Source organism: Dipteris shenzhenensis, chromosome 29 (genome assembly GCF_047967505.1).
Source record: "Dipteris shenzhenensis isolate YYH24624 ecotype China chromosome 29, Dip_SZ_1.0, whole genome shotgun sequence".
NCBI classification, from domain to species: domain Eukaryota; kingdom Viridiplantae; phylum Streptophyta; class Polypodiopsida; order Gleicheniales; family Dipteridaceae; genus Dipteris; species Dipteris shenzhenensis.
In genome coordinates, this window is record NC_141624.1 from 10,439,072 (window position 1) to 10,458,015 (window position 18,944).

General features: G+C 43.4%; 1 protein-coding gene across 2 annotated transcripts in view; it reads right to left on the reverse strand.

Moving 5' to 3' along the window:
- The window catches only part of LST8-1 (Transducin/WD40 repeat-like superfamily protein), a 37,916-nt gene extending 19,647 nt beyond the window's left edge, over positions 1-18,269 (reverse strand). Inside the window, exons 1-2 of one of the 2 annotated variants that reach the window (XR_015543866.1) lie at positions 17,943-18,269; positions 48-149 (exon numbers count right to left, since the gene is read on the reverse strand). Coding sequence is in view for 1 of the 2 variants with exons in the window: in XM_087400577.1 (XP_087256703.1) it covers positions 48-149; positions 17,943-18,050 (210 nt within the window). In the remaining variant the exon portion in view is untranslated. The remainder of the gene's footprint in view (positions 1-47; positions 150-17,942) is intronic. The other variant, XM_087400577.1, reaches the window with a different exon arrangement.
- Between the last annotated feature and the right edge of the window lie 675 nt (positions 18,270-18,944).

Genomic DNA, 18,944 nt, shown 5'->3' on the forward strand with positions numbered 1-18,944 from the left:
GATTATCATTTATACACTCGGATAAATTCGGCATCCAGATGACCCACATGCTGAGTGTTATTTGAGTTGACTTCAAAAAGTCGAATGTGAGGATTGCCTGCTGCAGCTAAATACTGCTTATCAGGAGTAATTTCGAGGCGATTAACTTGCTGCAAAACAAATCAAAACTATAAAAAAGAGTTGAACGCTGTATGTAATATAAGAGGTTCTTTTCTAGGAAAAAGAAAACAAAACAATCAAAAGTTCATGACTCATGTAAACACCACAATGAGGTGAAAGACTAAAACAAAGACATGAATGAAACCCTATTGAAAAGGGGCCTTGTTGCAAAATGGATGCCACATTAGCGGATAACATAGAAATTGCTAGTAAAAGCTTGGTATCAATTTTTCTAGTTCTATCATACTTGAAAGCTTTTATTTCAAAGACTTAATTGAATTCATGCTTTTTTTTTAACAACACCTTAGTCACACACTTGGAGAAACTTGTGACAAGTTTAGTCCTACCTATCAAAACAAATTTCGAAGCTCCATTTAATAAAAATGGCTTAAAACCATAGTCACAAGAAACAATTTGTCTGTTTTGTCATTTCGTCATTTTGACACATTTTGTTTTGTTTCATTTCATCTTTTCGGACAAAACGGATAGCTTTCGAATTGAACTTATAATATACAAGGATAGGGGCAAATAATATATGTTACATTCAAGTTTAGAGTGAACAAAGAGAAATATAAGTCAAGATACCTAGAAAGGAAATCCAAAAAACAAACACATTCTTCAAATTTATTTAAAATCAAGCTTTCAATCTCCTTTCTCAAGTTCGGATAGATTTCGAAATGATACTGAATATATACAAGGATAGGGGCAAATAAGATATGTTTTATTCAAGTTTAGAGTGACAAAGAGAAATACAAGTCAAGACACCTAAAAAGAAATTTCAGAACACAAACACATTCTTCAAATTTACTTAAATTCAAGCTTTCATTCTCCTATCCCAGTTTCAACATCAGACCATTTAATATTTATAGAGTCAAAACATAAAAGCATATGGATTCTATAAAAAATGGGCCCAAAATGTGTATTTTGATTTGGGCAAAACAGAGGTTTCGTTGAGAGCGTTCGTCCTTGTTTCAAAATGTTTCGTCTATTTCACCCTTTTGAGGTTTCGACAAGATGAAACGGGATGTGACTATGCTTAAAACTAGTTTACTCAAGAAGATTTCATCTGCACTAGGTAACAATGAGAACCTTGCAACCAAACACTTCCCTGAACCATTACCAGCTTGCTAATTTATGACTCAAATATTTCCACAAAGAATATAATAATAGTCCAAAGGGATTGTGGAGTATTGATGCACACAATTTACATGTGAATGAGGATGAGGATAAAGTCACTTATCAGAAAACATGTTGGACTACACATATTGAACATTGAATGACAGAGAGACAAATGACCCCGAAAAAAATGGGCTTCTTCCTCCTGCTAGCTCCCTCTCCCCCCCCAACAACTTTCTGTTTGCCACCCCCCTCCGCTCCTTCCGTGCATCCTCCCCACCCTTGGCGCCCTGCTCCCCTCTACCTGTCGTGCACCTGTGTGCACATCCCCCCCCCCAACTTTTCTTCAGCCTATTGCTTTTGCGGAACAGCATCAGCCTGTTCCACTGTCCCCTGAATGGGACCACTAGTGTAGTAGCTCGTGGGGGTTTTCTCCCCTCCCTTCTACTCCTGGGTGCCCTCAAAGAGCCATGGAGGCCCTTTTTTTGCTGCTGCTGTCATCACTGCTTTGGATGCGGCTGGCTGCAAGTCTTTCCCCTGGCACTTGTTGGTTTTGAGTCAGCCTTGCTGTTTGCCAAGTTTGTAGGAACCGAGGCAGCCTGTGCTGCAGTTCCCGAGCCTGTTTCTTGGGGAGGTTGCACTTTGCACCCGCCCCCCGGTTTTCCCCTTCCCCCCCTTGTCTCCTCTTCCTAGAGACCGCAATCCTAGTGGTGACCGTTCTTTTGGTTTGGCTAGAGGGACTCTCATGGCAGCTCCCTCGACTCCCATAGCCGTTCGGATTACTCTTTCCCTAGAGGACAAATAGCAAGTGAAGATTACCATTCAGTCTCTCTAGGACAGAACGTTGGTGGGCAAGCATTGTTGGTATCACGCCTACTACGAGGAGCCAGGTTCATGATTGGATCCAAGCAAGCTTGGCCTTAGAAAGTGACCACATCCAAGGAGCTCACCATCTAAGGGCTTCTTCTCCAACCAAGCTTCCCTGTCAGCACCCAAGACTTGGCAACAAAGTCCATTCTCCTTGGCTCACACCTAGTGTTCTTCATACCATCGTATCACAGATTCACAATTGATGGCATGGACACAACGCCATGTGCCACAATTCCCATTGAAGCTTCCTTTCCCAAGGCTCCCAAAGAATGGGTCCATGTTGTCCCTGAGTTGGCACAATGCTATCGGTTCTCGCAGATGACGGGGTCCCTCAACTCAAAGTAATCATAAAGTGCTCAAAGACCTTGCCGAGTGAGACCTTACTTAAGACATTAGGTGGAGGAGTGCTTCAGCCGAGGGTGGAGATTTTCGGCCTCCCATATCAATGCCTACACTGTTGGGTGTGAGAAGTAATGAAAGGGAGTGGAATGCAAGGGAGAAAATAACAGCTGAAGGAACACCAAGTACTTGCAAATGGATAATGAGAAAGTACACAGGGGTGGCCTATATGGCCCCCAAGTCAACCATATGGTTGACCAATGAAGTCAACTCTATTAGTTGACCTGACCTACAAGGCACATACCAAGGCTAAGTGCTAACAAACCCCCTCCATGGTATGGCTGAAGTATCCTAGAAACGTCTTAGGAATACCTCGAATCTATATCAGGATTGAACACATTCGTCCAAGATGGATATATCAACCTATGAATTTAAAGGAGATCAGCATCACGTACTAAATGCAGCCAAGTGTAAGGCAAGCCGAAAAGCCTCAAACTTGGGTAGCGGCAAAGCCTTCGTGAAGAGATCTACTAAGTTGTCCTCCGTGGGAAAATAGGATAATTGTATGTCTCCACCAGCTCACAGCCGCTCTCGAACATAATGATAATGAACCTCAATGCGCTTTGTGCACGCATGAAACATTGGGTTATGCACAACCGCGAAAGCACTCTGGCTCTCACTCTAGATGGTAGCAAAAGCTGGCTAGCTGATATCAAGATCTGCTAGCAACTTGCGGAGCTAGACACTCTCTATTGTAGCTGTTAAGCTGCCTTGTACTCAGCTTCACAATGGAAAAAAGCACCTGTAGCCTGCTTCTTGCTGAGCCATGAGATGCATGAAGATCCAAGCATGAAACAGTTGCCATTGTGGGACACTCTCGTGTCAAAACAACCTGCCCAATCACTGTCCGTGAAAGCATGCAAGACCAGTGGAGACTCATCATCATAGAACAGTCCCAAATTTTGTGTGGCCTTCAAGTAACGGAAGACCCGCTTCACTACTTGCCAATGCTGCATGTTGGGCTTGTGCATGTATCTACTCAACTGGGAGATGGCATACTGAAGATCAGCCCAAGTATGACAAATAAATGAGGCAGCCCACAGCCTACTAATAAAGGGTGGCATGAAATGGGGCACTCCCATCTTCAGAGGAGAAACAGAAGCCAAGCTCCAATGGTGTAGAAACTGGCTTGCAATCCTGAAACTGGAAGTTGTCTAAGAGTTGTCCAATGTACTTGGACTAACATTATACCCCCCTTAACATATGCAAACTGGATGCCCAAGTAATAGTGCAATGAGCTCACGTCTATCATTGCAAATGATTTCTGCAAATCAGCCTCGAAATCTGCAATTTTTCCCATACCTGGCCCAGTGACAAGCATGTCATCCACACAAAGAATGAGAATTAAAAATTCTGCAGCTCTTTTGGATGAAAGCCACAGGCTGTCAAATATGCATGTATCAAGCTTGGCATACCATGCCAGTGGCAAACCTGATTTTCAAAACCTTTTTGCTCAATGCCATGTGGCTGAGTGACATAGACCTCTTCCTGAAGAAAGGTGGTCTTAATGTCCAACTGATGAGCCTCCCAATGTCTGTGGAATGCAAGAGAAATCATGCACGAGCATAATGTGTGAGGTGGGAGCAAAGGTCTCCTCAAAGTCAACGCCATGTTGCTGTGCATATGCCTTTGCAACCAAGTGGGCTTTGAAGTGGTCAACACTGCCATCAGCTTTCTGTTTGACCTTATAAACCCATTTTGTGCCTATAGCACGCTTGCATGCAGGCAAGTCACACAACTCCCAAGTGCCATTTGCATAGCTCTCATGGCATCCATCCATTCTTTGCTATCAAAAGCATCCTTGTGACATAGAGGCTCTTCATTACAAGCAGAGGCAATCAAAGCTACAGCAAAGAAATTACCCTAGATTTGTTTGTTCGCATGTCTAGTGCGAGCAGGTAAAGGCTCAGTCTACTTGCTGTTCCTAAGGGTGTCCAAAAGCCAACGAGGGACTAATTTTTGTGGTTTAATGACAGCCCTTTCCTCTTCAAATGCCTACTCAATAGCATGGAGATCAACTGGAGGCATATCAAGCTGAGCAGGAGCGACAGGAGGAGGATGTAAGCTGCTTGAAGCATGTTGCATTATGCTCTACACTGGCTGTTCTGTAGGTGATTGGAAGAGGGGCAAGACAGAATCAAAGACATCTGAGCCTCAATGGATGTCTGTTTTTTGCACTCCAGCCAAGGTAAAGGCACATTCTCAGCAAAAAAAAACATCCTAGCTGATGATAACCTTGCCTGTGCAAGGCTGATACAACTGATATCCCTTGCTTTCTGAGCAGTAGCCAATAAATATGCATTTTTGTCCTCAAGCTTATGCCTCAGCTGAGATGGAAGATGTGCATATGCCAATGACCCAAACACATGCTTTCAACCATTGGTGTATGGGGTGTTTAAAAAGAGACTGTATAGGGGACATTTCATGGGGGGTATATAAAACAAATAATTCATAGTTGGGGTGTGTGTGTGTGTGTGTGTGTGTGTGTGTGCGTGTGTGTGTGAAAACAAGTGTTTGTGTGTATGAGATACTTTTTTTTTTTTTTTTTTTGGTGTGGGGCCCACCCCCAACCCAAAGGGTAAGACCACATGGTGGGGAGTAAGCCCCCCTTGGTGGATCCTTCCAAGGGGGCCTAGATTAGGGTGAACCGGAAGAGCCATGCAACAAGGATGCAAAGAATTGTAGACACTACAACCGTCATCGACATTAGTAGGCGAGTATAAGCTTCCCCTTCCTCCTCCCCTCCTCTACCCCCCATCCGTTTCTTCTCCATCTCGCACCCCCCTCCCCTCTGCTCATCCACCCTTCCCTACACCCGCACCCACACTATCGGCCCCCCACTACTGTTCTCTGTGCAACCTGTGGTGGTCACCCTCATTACCCACCCTCCGTCCATCCCATCTTGCCCCCCCTTCTCCCGGTCCCCTATACCTGCAGTCCTCCCCCCCCTCTCCATACAACCTTGTTGCCTCAAACCCAACTAGCTTCATCGACAAAGTGCAAATAGTTCCCTATTATAGGAGATTTTGTCGTATGCCGTGACCCCATTGTGAGCCCTTGTCCAAGGATAGTCAGGCACGAGCTACGTAGGTCAATCTCTCAACCTTAGGTGAAGTCAAAAGTCAAGTCCTTGTTCACTAGTACCCACTCGAGCATAGTTGCCAGCCGAAACGGAAACGGAAGAAACGAAAACGGGAAAAACCGGAGAAACGGAGTTTCCAGTGCCCGCAAAAACGAAAACAGTAGAAACCTACAATTTATATAAAATTTTATTTTTTATACATAATACAATTATCAATAAAGTGCAAATTATACATAATACAATTATCTATACTTGAAGCATCATGCATGCTTCTATGATTCTAAATTTCTATCATGATTGATCTATCTAGTATCATCTATTATCCATGAATAATGCTTCAACAATCAACATGTGTCATGAACTAAATTCTAAATTCTAAATTCTAACTTTCTATCTTTGAAGTTACAACAATCTGAAGTTTGAGAGGGAGGATGGAGAGGTGAGAGGGAGGATGGAGAGGTGAGAAAGGATGGAGAGGTAGAAGGAGGACGGGGAAGTGAAAGAGGATGGAGAGGTAGGAGTCAGAGGAGGATGAGAGATGGAAGGAGGGTGGAGAAGTAAGAAGGGATGGAGAGCTGAGAGTAGGCAGAGGATGGAGAGCAGCTACCAGCCTGCAGGATGGAGGGATGGAGAGGAGAGCAGCTGAGGGTGCCAGGGCCCAGGAATCAAATGACAAAGATGGAGAGGATGGAAAGCAGCAGGATGGAGAGCAGCAACACAGGAGGCGACGGAAACGACGACAGGAGACGACGAATCGGTAAAAAACCTTTTAATCGAAAGAAGGCCAAAACAGTTTAATCAAAAGAGGGCCACAAAAAAACGGGAGAGGGGGGGGGGGGGGGAAGATTACGAAACGACAAAACGACATTTCTGAAAGAAATGGCGTTTCCGTTTCGGCGTTTTCGTTTCGAGACTGGAAACAGTCGTTTCTGGTAACTATGCACTGGAGAACAATAGATTAGTGTTTCCATCTTAGGATTTTAGTATGGTCTAGGTCTCAGCCTAGGGTAGGAGCCCAGACGGGCCCCCAAGGGCTGGACCAAGTTAGGAGGACAGGAGCAGCCAAGGAATGAGTCCCATAAGGGGGGAAAGCCTAATCAACCAAGAGCCAAAGCCCTGCAGTAGTCTACAATCCCAGCAGGTAAGGCCCTCAACAGAGGACAATAGCTTCCAGAAGAAAGAAAACCAGCAGTCAACTCATAAGAAAAAGGAGTCTAAGCCCAAGATGACTCTAGATGAAAAAGATAAAGCAGCGAGCATTACGAGAGGATACTTACAGTCCGACGAATAGAAGCGGTACCACGCAGAGCATCGTTGTTTCCATTGCCACCACATTGCAAGGCATGGAACGAAAGACTGCCCCAAGTGGTTGGTAGAGAAGGCTGCAAAAGCGCCAACTTCTACTATCGCCACTCCTTTGGCACTCCCAGCTCCGTCTACCTCAACTACAAACGCAGTTCTAAGGCCCTCATCAAAGCCTAAGGCATACCTAAAGGGCAACAATTTGTTGTCTTATTTGACATGGGGAGTTCAGAAATCCCCTCAACTAGTCCAAAAGATGGGGTGCACATTAGTACCTCATGAACCTGCGATGTACGGGTCACACCCAGGCTACGCACTCAGATCACGGACAAGGTCGAGAAATTTTCTTTTACACTTCAAAAGGCCTCTTTTCAGTGGGACTTCATCCTCACACCATTATTAGGATGTCACACGATACTGGGGATCCAGTGGTTCTGAGAATATTCACTTGTGCTCGATTGGCAGCAAGTTTCCTTCACAATTGTTGAAGGGCTACCTGAGCCACCCATCACCCGCAAGGACAAAAGTATCTATGACATCCCTCTAATCTCCCACATCCAAGCAGCTCGTGATGTTTGTAAAGGTGCGGTATGCGCATTGGTGTATGTCCACTATCAGCTAAATTCAATACACACAGCTCCTCCTTTGGGGATCCAGGAAATCCAAGATAACATGCTCCGAGACTATTTACCACCACAGCTTCCGCCTCACAGACCCGAGGACCATCACTCTTCCTCTCTTGTTAGAAATGACCCAACAGAGGGTACGCACAGCGGAGCTCACACAGTGTGGTGTGGGGTGTGGAATCACAAACTTCTTAACTTAATGTGCATAGATGTGCAAGCCAGTAGATAGACAATGCTCAAAAACAAATATAGAAGCAACTCTTTATATTTCCGTCCGTCCACAAAGTAGGACAGGATACAATACCAAAAGGTTCTCCTACTAGATGTCAAGCACTTCCAAATCTCTGAGCCCGCGTGCTCCACCTCGAGCAAATGTAGACTCTCTATCTAGATCCCTTCCACCTTGCTGTCCGGAAGCCAGCCTAGGTGGGCAGCACCTTGAGCTCAGTCTGCAGCCCTATGTCAGCCTCCTCCTCCTGTGTGTAGGTCCAAGGATGGGCTTGCTGCTACTGCTGTCTGCTCCCCAACTGCTGCTCCAAGTGATGTGTTATGAGGCCACATGCCTCTCCTTTTATAGGCCCAAGGGGCCCTGAAATGGACCAACCTGGTAGGGCTGACCCCTAGGTCTGTTTGGACCGACCAGTCTGCGCCCTCCCAGTCTGTAAACCAACTTGGTTTGGGGGCTGTTCCACAGACCCGCCTGGCCACATGGCAGCCCGCCATACGTGCAGGCCTCTGCCCTTCTGCTGGCCCTGTTCTAGCCTTGTTACAGGCTCCATACAAGGCCCAAAGGCCCTGCCATGCAGGTGCCTTTGGCCACTGCAGGTCCCGCCCTCTGTCAGGCTTCCAGCAGCCATGTTCTCTGTCAAAGAAGCCTCCGTACAGACCCATATAGTGGGGCCGTACCCTGCTGATGTCAGCGCACCCTTCACAGGGCCCTGTTGCAGGCCGTACGCCTGTCCTTTGCTTTAACAGCTGCCCACATGGCAGCTCATGTGCTGCCCATGTGACAGCCCAATATCTCCAGGTCTACCTCCCCCATGCTCTCCTCATATGGGGGCCTACAGATGGGGAGGTGACCATTCCAACATCTCTGTGGTGCATACACATACGCCTCACACAAAGGTTTAAAGGTCTCACTGCGAATACACAATCATTGCCCGTTGCATGTGATGCGATGGGTCTCACAAATTTTCAAATTGTCCTTCAAAAAAGGAAAAGAGCAAAAGACGGGACAGCGTACCGGTGCTAAAGGAGCTTGATGAGTATTTTATAGTTTTCCAGTGTATGAAGAGCCAAAAAGAAAAAAAAGGTATTACAATTTATTTGTTGGCATACTTTTCTTAAATGATACTCTATTATTTAGTAAAGATGAAAAAGGAGCATAAGGAGCTCTTGAAAGTTGTAGAGACATCTATTGTACATGGCTACTGCAAGCGTGAATTTTTTTTCCCCATTATCCTTAATTTCTTTTAATCGATTCATGAAACCTAGTGCAAACACATTGCTCTAGAGTTTTACTTCAGGTCTTCAGGAACCTAATGAACAAAGTATAAGACTTGCAAAGGGTCGCAAATTTCATCGATAGTAATTGATTACATGTAGCTAATGAAAGGCTTGATTTGGTGCATTTAGACGTATGTGGTCCTATGCCTACACGATCATTAGGCGGGGCTGAACATTGTGACATTCATTGATGATGCAACTAGGAAAGTGTGGGCTTATGCTATAGCTCGGAAGAGCGATGTGTTCCACGTATTTTAAAAATGACTAGCTTTGATTGAAAATCAGTCAGATAGAATACTTAAATGCATACGGACTGACAATGGTGGAGAGTATCTCTCTCATGACTTTCAACATTTCTGTGATACACGTTGGATCAAGAGGGAGCTCACATCTCCTCGTACTCTAGAACAAAATCCAATTGCAAAACAGAGAAACCGCACCATTCAAGAAAGGTTGCAATGTATGCTTTTCAATGAAAGTCTTTTCATATCAAATTGAGTTATATCAAGAGATTTTTGGATTCTCCTTTTCTTGGATGACCTATAAATGAAAAGGGAACGGCAAAAGTGAAAGCTGTCTTGAAAGTGGTTGAGGAATACTGACAGTCTACTTCTCATGACTTTCAACATTTCTGTGATACACGTTAGATCAAGAGGGAGCCCACATCTCCTCGTACTCTAGAACAAAATCCAATTGCAAAACAGATGAACCGCACCATTCAAGAAAGGTTGCAATGTATGCTTTTCAATGAAAGTCTTTTCATATCAAATTGAGTTATATCAAGAGATTTTTGGATTCTCCTTTTCTTGGACGACCTATAAATGAAAAAGGAACGGCGAAAGTGAAAGCTGTCTTGGAAGTGGTTGAGGAATACTGACAGTCTACTTCTCATTTACAAAGTTATTGGTAATCCAAACATAACAATATTATAAGTACTTCGCAAATCGGCGGCGGAGGATTGTTCTATTCAAGGCTGTTGAGTATTTCAACACTTCAGTTGACAACAGCAATATGTTTATCGATTTTCTTTATGTTATTATCATTATTTTTCAAGTCTCACAGTAGACTCATGCTATACGCATATACATGGCAATATGCTTGTTCATTAATTTAAGCAAGGACGTTTTACAATGCAATATTCCCATCTAACTGTTGGAATTCTAGAGCATACAATATGGGAACACAGTTGAGGTTATCTTAAACGATTCACATTTCTCTCATATAATATGTCGGATTTCTAAAGCATAAAATGACAGTGATATTGCACGTAATCATGAAACAAGTCCTCACATCAAAGAACGAAATATAGATGACCAGAGAAGCGCTATGTGATTATCAAAAGACTCTATGACTACCAAAGACTCCTTGCGCAACCTGACCAGGTTTGTAGCAGGATATAAGGACTCAGGACAATTGACTGATGACCCTATCGAGCTGCTCAAAGGACTCACTACACAGACGAAGACACATACAGCCTCGAGGGCTTGGACAAAAGGACCGAGGCCATCAACCCTACAAGACTGTGTAGGATGAACGTCCGCCATAATTCACCGCCATTGAATTCTAGAAGTATCTTCCACGATCGCCAAGGGTCACCATGCACTGAAACCTCTAGATCCACTAGCACTGAAACGCCAATAGCTATGATGCTTAGTCAATGAGGACAAATCTAGATCACATAGTCGTGTGAGTTGGAAGTGATCTCAAAACCCAGTCCATGTTTCTGAGAGCTAAAAGATGATTCCAATCGGTAGAATTCTGAGTTGTTTAGAGCTAGATACAAGCCGTTTAAGTTCCAAGGTAACTGAGTCCTAGGTCCCAGATTAATTAATTATGTGCATGGGTAAGGGGGTCAAAAGGCAAAATTTGTAAGAAACCTAATTAAAGTATTCAAATAACTCTTAAAAACTATTCTAACATAGAATAACAAATCAAATACTATAATTAGGAAATAAATTATTAGAAATCGTTTTTTCAGCTTTTTCAGCCTAATTTGGGTGTTTCTCAGCTTTTTGTAGCTTTCTTCTTTCATCCAAGGTCTATATAAAGTTTGGGCTCAGTTCTAAGCACTCATAATTGCTCTATGCAAATTTGCACCCTCTCCCGTCTAATCTCTTTTGCAAAATCGCCCTCTTCCTAGCCATCCTTCTGCTGTCCAACTTGATGAATTTCTGCTTTAGCCTACCTTTCTTCCTTTCCAGCACCCAAGACTAGTCACAATATAGTTGCCAGCCGGAGCAGAAACGGGAGAAACGAAAACTGGGAAAACCGAGGAAACGGAGTTTCCGACTCCCGCCGAAATAGAAACGGAAGAAACGGCAATATGGTACAATTTATATGTAAAGATTTATTTTTTTATACATAATACAATTGTCATAAACGGAAACAAAAACGGGGTTTTGTATTGAGGAGGATGGAGAGGAGAGAAAGGATGGAGAGGTAGAAGGAGGATAGGGAGGTGAAAGAGGATGGAGAGGTAGAAGGAGGATGAGAGGTAGGAGGAGGATGGAGAGGTAGAACTTAGAAGCAGGATGGAGAGGTAAGGATGGAGGGATGGAGAGGATGGAGAGGTGAGAGAGGATGGAGACTCGAGAGGTAGGAGGAGGATGGAGAGGATCCGAGAGAGGTCTCTCAGGTGAGAGGGGATGGAGAGGTGAGCGTGAGGTAGGATGGATGGGCAATTGCAGCACAACAAGCAACAACAAACCAAGGCAGAAAAAGCGACGAGCAGGCGCCATTTCGCAAAAAAAAGGCAATTTGGGGGTATTTGGAAAAAGAAGGTATTACGAAACGGCGTTTCTATTTCGGAGGTTCCGTTTCCTAGCCCGAAACGGCAGTTTCATGCAACTATGGTCATGAGGCAAGTATTCTTCACGTTTCACTTTTATCAATCACTACACTTTCTTTTACCTGCAGTTTTTCTCGCATTCAGTTCCGTTTTTTGTCGTTTAGGCTACCAAAAAGCGACATTCAGATTTCGTCTTTCACTCATAGGGCTTTCTAAAACTGATTTTATTTATACTGAATATGTTGCTTAGGTTCTAACCTCGTTTAGGTTGAAAACACTAACTGCTTCTGTTGTGGGCTATGTGTTCCAAAGTCTAAGGTTTCTATGCTAACCCTAACGAGTAGAATCTGAGTTTCCTATGTTTCAAGGATAAGTGGGACCAAGACCATTTATGAGGCTTTCTCCACCTGGTACCATGCCAAGGGTTACTTTCTTTGATGATTCTTGGTCATATATACCTCTGAGTCCCAAATTGAAAAGGAAGGTCATTGTAATAGTTCTAGATTTGAGTCTTGGTCTAGAACTTTGGATTTCCTAGAGCGAGTTTTGTCCAAAGATCTGTGCTACTATTGTATTGATGCTAAGCATCATTGAATATTTAAAAAAATACAACTGGGTTTACACAGTTGGGGGGAGCAGGCATTATTCTCACCTACTCGGGTGCCGGTGTACTTGTCTCTATCTCTTTTATTTTCCTGTTGTTATGTGGTGTGAATGCATTTAAAATTGTGGTGTTTTTATGTGGAAATTACGAAAGTTCTAAAATTCTAAGTCTATTAAGTTATTCGACTGGAAATCATGCTTCTGTGCAAGCACGACTCTGACAGATTCACATTTGAACTTGGAGAGATTAATTTTAATTTTTATCCTTACATCTTTATCTGATGCAGAGTACCTTTAGGTTCAGTGGACTTAACACTTTGAATATATTATTGAAAAGTCAAGACTGCCTTGAGATATGCTGGTAATCCGTTATATTAATTAAATTTCTGATATAAGCCATCAGCATCAAGACTGTTGGCTTTCCGTCCAAAACATGACTCAGAGGCTCATGTCTTAGCATGGATGCATGAGCAACTCAGAGGTCTAGAAGACCAATGCACCAACATCCTGGAACCCATATGCCAAGCCTGATAACTAGACCTTATCAATGCCAATACATGGCTCCCACAGTACATCCCCCTCTTGACTCCAGGGACTAACTAGAAACATGGAGTCACACACCATAAAAGAAATACATTATTTTGGGAGGGCAATCCAAGACAAAGAACCTTTATTCACTCTTCAAACATTCTTTTTAGAGCGACTACTCAAGGCTAAGAACCTTTATCTCAAACATATAAAAATATATAAAAGATTTCATTCATTTTATGCATAGCAAGGGCAAAGAACCCATGAGCCCGAAGTAGCTACCGCACAAGAGTGTGCACATCCTGATGCAAAGAGGTATGTCGATGAAGAACCAGGCGAGGATGCCCTCAAATGATGTGTCAATGAAGGCCATAGGAGCAGCTACCAAGGGTGATCAAGTCATGACTCTCAATGTGCCGATCGGAGAGTCGCCGAATGCGAAGAAGAGGCTCAAATTTGAGCAATTATGCCCAAAGAAGGCAAAATGCCTAAATGAGTGTACAAAATTAGAATGAGGTTACATGAATTTGAAGAAAGCCCCAAAAAATTTACAGGTTACAAGTTTCAATGATGCTCAAGAAAGATGCCCAATTGGAGAAGCAAATCGTGGGCAGCTCAAATCATCTTCATGACCACCAACAAGAGCCCGAACGAAGACGGTAGCAGTTGCAATCTATGGCAGAATCAAGTGCATATTTTGGCGTGGATTTCGAGGGCAGGAGCGGCTGCAAGTGGCGCTGCAATCGAGGTGGTGGCAGTCCCGAGGGCAAGCAGCAATGGCGGGTGTGCCACATCAGTATGGGCAGGCTGGAACTGTCCGTACTGTACAGAACAGTCAGTACAGCCTGTACGGCCTGTACGACAGGCTGAACGGCCTTTACGGCAGTCTTGTACAGTGCAGCAGGAGCAGGCAGCAGTCCCCACGCAGTACAGCTTGTTGAACGGGCTAATGGCGCCACTTTTGGCGAGGCATTTGGAGCTGAAGGGGTAGTTGATGGCAAGGTAGATCAGCTCCAAATCAGCTCCCGAGGTGAGGAGGCTAAGGAATGGAAGGGAGCTCTACCTTTGAGGAGAGGGGAGCTTCCATTTGCCGGCTTCTCTCTCCTCTAGGTAGAGTGAGAAGAAGGGGAAAGTGGGAACGAGGCTCTGATACCACATGAAGGTACATGGTGGAGAAGGGAGAGAGAAAGGGTAGGCTAGGGAGAGAGAGAGAGTAATACTCAAAGAGATACATAATGAATTGGAAATGAAATGACTAAGCAATGAACAAAATGAGATTACTCACATGTAGACCAAAGAGCTTGTATCTTGATACTTGATTTATTTGACACTAGACAAGTACAGCTATTATATAAGAGCACACACACACATATGAACACCTATACATTATGGAATAACTCCCAATGTGGCACGTGGCATCCATAGGACACACTAGACTAGAACTCACACTAGAACACACTAGAACACACCAAACTGACTCAACTTGGCTTCATATTCTAACAGTACCTTCATTAGTTAAAATTGCATTTGAAGCAAAATCACAACAGATTTGGCATTTACCTAACTGCTTTCTAGGGCAAAATTTCAGCTCCAGGTCAACTAGATTTGCAGCACGCGCAGCCTTTCCATCGTGGATCATGTAACTACTACTTCAAATTTGAAGCTGAATCCTACTATTTAATCAAATTTTTAAGGGAAAAAACAAATGAGTAAAAGAGTGGACATGAGACGCGACATAGGGTCCGTTAGGACCTGATCCTCCCTGCAAATGTCAGGGGTGGTGATTTATTATTGATTTTAAGATGTTCATATTTTAGAAGCTGAAGTCCAACAAATACATGAATAAGGCGATACAATAACTAATCCTCGTTGCAGTTATACAATATTGTCACATAGACTACAACCATATGAATAAAGGTGTAGTCATCGTTCAACCTTGCATCCATCTTGGATTTCTTTGCTCCCTCGTATCTATAACATGCATTAAACGAGAGGAATGTTGTAAGAAAACAAGAAATTTTGAATCGATGAGTAATTGAAAATACTTATATGATAATATATAATATATAATTATTATGTGTGGACGGGGAGGCGGCGTGCTTCCTTTCCCAAAGAGTTATAAATTCGAGGGAACGGGCCGTTCCCTAGGTGCCAAGATAACGCTGAGAATATTAGCGCCAAGGATAAGTAAGAAACAAGCATATTACCGGAATGTCAATAGTCGTAATTGTAGTCAAATGCCGATAAAATCACTACGAGCTAGGCAAAATTTAAATTATCGTCTTTTGGCGATTTCTTTGATCTTAGAGACAATATCTCAAAAACTTGCCAATGTGAGCCTGAGAGGCTCTGTGTGTGTCCTTGAGCGGGATGTTTCCAACATTCTCAGATCGTTCAGTAGAGTCTGGAGAGTCATTAGAGGAAGTCCGAAGTAGAGCACGTAACATTCCCACTCCCCACTTAGCCAGCATTACGTGCCTCTCCAACCTCGGGAAAATGGGAGTTTGAACACCGTAGTAAGTCGAGCTTTTAGGCTTGTGAGAGTAGAGCATAAGGTCATCGCGAGGCTCTCCAAAGCTTCACATGCAAGGCTATGCCATGGTAGCCTTCATCTCTTCAAGGCCCTTGCTAAGCTCCTGCTTAAACACAAATCCATCTTAGCTGCTTGTAGCTGCTTAACACCAAATCCTGGAGGCTCGCCGAACCTCACCACAGTGTGTCCACTGTAGCCAACGTGACGGATTGATAGACATATAGATAGATTGATCAACATCATTCCCATACAGCTCTAATCTTTCAATTGTCTCACAACCTCAAATCTATAAACAAAAAATACTGAATGCACATTGAGACTCGGAGAGAATCTTACCTCGGAATCTTGGTTGAAGACACTCAAGCAACCAAACCTCTCCACTGTTGCTTGAAGACACAGACAATGCTGACAATCATGTGCTTGTTATAAATTATATAGATTTATGGAAAAAGCACTTCTATGCTTTTCTCCCGCCCTTTTGATAAAAAGCTTAACTATGCTTTTGCACCTTGCTTTTCACACCGTTAGATTTGCTTGAAATCAATGCCCATGATTGTGACAAGTGGCTCAAGGAGAGCTAAAAAAACTCAAACTTCCCCTTAGGCTGCCTACCGTAAAAATTATGCAACAATTTCATAGAGCTTTGAATCACGACGACATCGTGATGTAGATTTTACAGCTAGACATCAATTTGGTGAATTATTCCCACAAATTGCAGCAAATCATCACTTTTGTTTGCATCCAACCAAGGCCAAAATGCAGCTTTAGACCAAAAAAATTCACCACAAAACCTTAGGGCTTATAATGGGATAACAAGGCGATGAGATTGATGTAGAAAACACTCAATTCTAACAACTTTGAAAATTGGGTCTGTCTATTAACTCGCACGTGTGCGATAAGCTCTAGAACATGTGCTCCGATTTCAACTAAAAAGGATGAAAAATCCCCACAATTTCCCATGATTTTGTGCTCTGATACCAATGCAATAGGACTGGCCCTATTTCTAGTTATATGTTACTAGTTTGGCCTAGGACTGAACTATTCCCTTGGCAATATTTAACGATGGGATAGATCCCAAATGCCCCATGGCAATAAGTAGCTACTTATTAAAAGCCTACTAGCTAGCTAGCTAGATAGCCTACTAACTAGCGCCTTTGTTACAGCAATGCTGAGGACATATGCTCTTGAATCATAAGAAGGTCAACAGAGCGATCCACCAAAGCTCACTGCATCTTTTGATGGATGTTGCTAACATGCCTAGTCATGTAGCAGTGCATGCTCCAACTCACCATGGTCTTGCTCATGGGGAGGAGGGGGTGTGGCAAACAAGGCCCTCTTATGCGTGGAAGTCTGTGTAACAATCGTGGACTTATAAGAACTTCTGTGAGTTTGGTGAGGGTTGGATAGGGAGTAATTTGCATCCGTGCCACAGCATGCAAAAGGCATAACTCCCTCTGTGCCCACCTTTAGGACTCACTGCATCAAGAAGGAGGTCTCCCCTCCTAGTGGGCTAGTGCATTGGGGTTTAGCGCCATGTGTGTGACTTGCTTAGCTGATCCTCTACCCCTAAGTGGATCACAGCTCTTGGAATGCCCTCCTATGTGTTGAAGCTTATGTGATGATCGTGGACTCCTTCGACTTTGGTGGGGGTTTGGATGGGCGTAATATGTATCTTTGTGAGCGCCAAGGGCATAACTATTTCTATGCCCACCTTAAGGGGCCACTGCATCAGGAAAGACGTCTCCACTCTGAGTCGGCTAGCGCACTAGTTCAGGTGCCAATGTGTGATGATCCTACCAGCCCCAAACGGATCATCAATGGAATCAATAATACATACAATACACAACTAACAGGGTTGAGCATAAATGTAATATACGCAGCTGAGATAATGTTTTTGTCACAATGTCATTAATGAGATCCTATCCCAGGGACATCAGCAGTAAACCTAAAGGTGTTCCATAAAAGTGTACAACTTCTGTAAGAAGAGAGATGGGGGGTATCAGAATACATCGTTCCTGCTCCCTTTCACTTGTATGCATTCGTAGCACCTCTTCATGAACATAGGGCTCTCCTGAATTTAAAGGACCCTATCTCGTGCAAGTTTCTTACAACATTTATTTGCAAGGGCATCTGATAATCTTAAGTGCAGTAGGGAAGGCGAACTCGGTTGCCTTTCAATACGATATGGACAGACATAAAAAATGACTTTTGAAACAAATTGCATTCAATGTGAAGGAATCATATGCCAAAAATAACAACTTTGCAAAATTGTGTAAGGCAGTGCTAAAAAGAAGAGACAGGATGAGTGTAAAAGCCGAACAAATGGCATACTGACAGTACCGTTTCGACGATCAAGCTCTTTGGACACACCTGCTGTTTAAGACTTCAAAATTTTGAACTATCAGAAAGATCTCATGCTGGAAAGCTTACTGAATCTGGATACTGAAGAGTACGATAACAGCGACCAGTTTGGGCCTCCCAAAAGCGGATAGTGTGATCATATCCTGCAGTGGCTAGCACTACTGCAGGCTGTGGCATCTCTGCAATGTGCAAATCGGGCCAGCCCGACTAGATCACAACCCTTTGCTTCCTTTTTCACAAGGGGCACATCGAATTCGATTCGATCGAGCTACAAGGTCTTTGGTCAGGACTCACTGTAACCAACTTACACTGGAGCCTGCTACAGGAGCCGATAGTGAAGGCACGCTTTGAACTTTTTTATTGGGAAGTCAATTATGAAACAGAGATTTAATTTAATTTGGTTTGCGTTTGGACAAACAAGTGGGTGTCCTGAGTTCAGGACAATTCAAAAAAAAAAACCCACAAAAAAACATTTGGGTATTGTTTTTTCACCTCCACTTGGGAGGTCTAATTGGAGATTCACATTTTCGAGAAGCCAAAAATCAGATTTCCGAATTTCTGTTTCACTTGTAAATCTTTTGTGGTGTGATTGGATGAATGTATGGTGTAGATTTTTTTTGGCCCAGCTGCAAGTTCACTCGCATCTTCTGCTCCCCTTGCTTCTCCCATGATTCACTCCTCCACCTTCTTCTTCTTCTTCTTCAACATAAGTGGCATAACATTCAATCTCTCCTCCCAGGCAAGCCTTATGAATGCCATTCAAACTTGTTAATCTTCTATGGGAAATGTGCAAGGTTTTACTGAGCCTTAAAGGATGCTCATTATAATTTTGGTGACCTGTTGGAAAAGTTACGAGGTTGGGAAGTTGGCATTAATTGATGCTATATGCCCATTGGCTATTTGGTTTAGTTGCTTGGCTTTGGCACTTGGTTGTTGTTCGTTTAGCTTTCTTCTTGGTGCTAGTCATGTACACTGCCTGGTCTCTGCGCTTCCCTCTATGATGTTGCTCAAGCTTAGACTAAGACAAAGGAGTCTTCCGCTTGGTAAGTGTGAATGGATATGTTGTTTCAA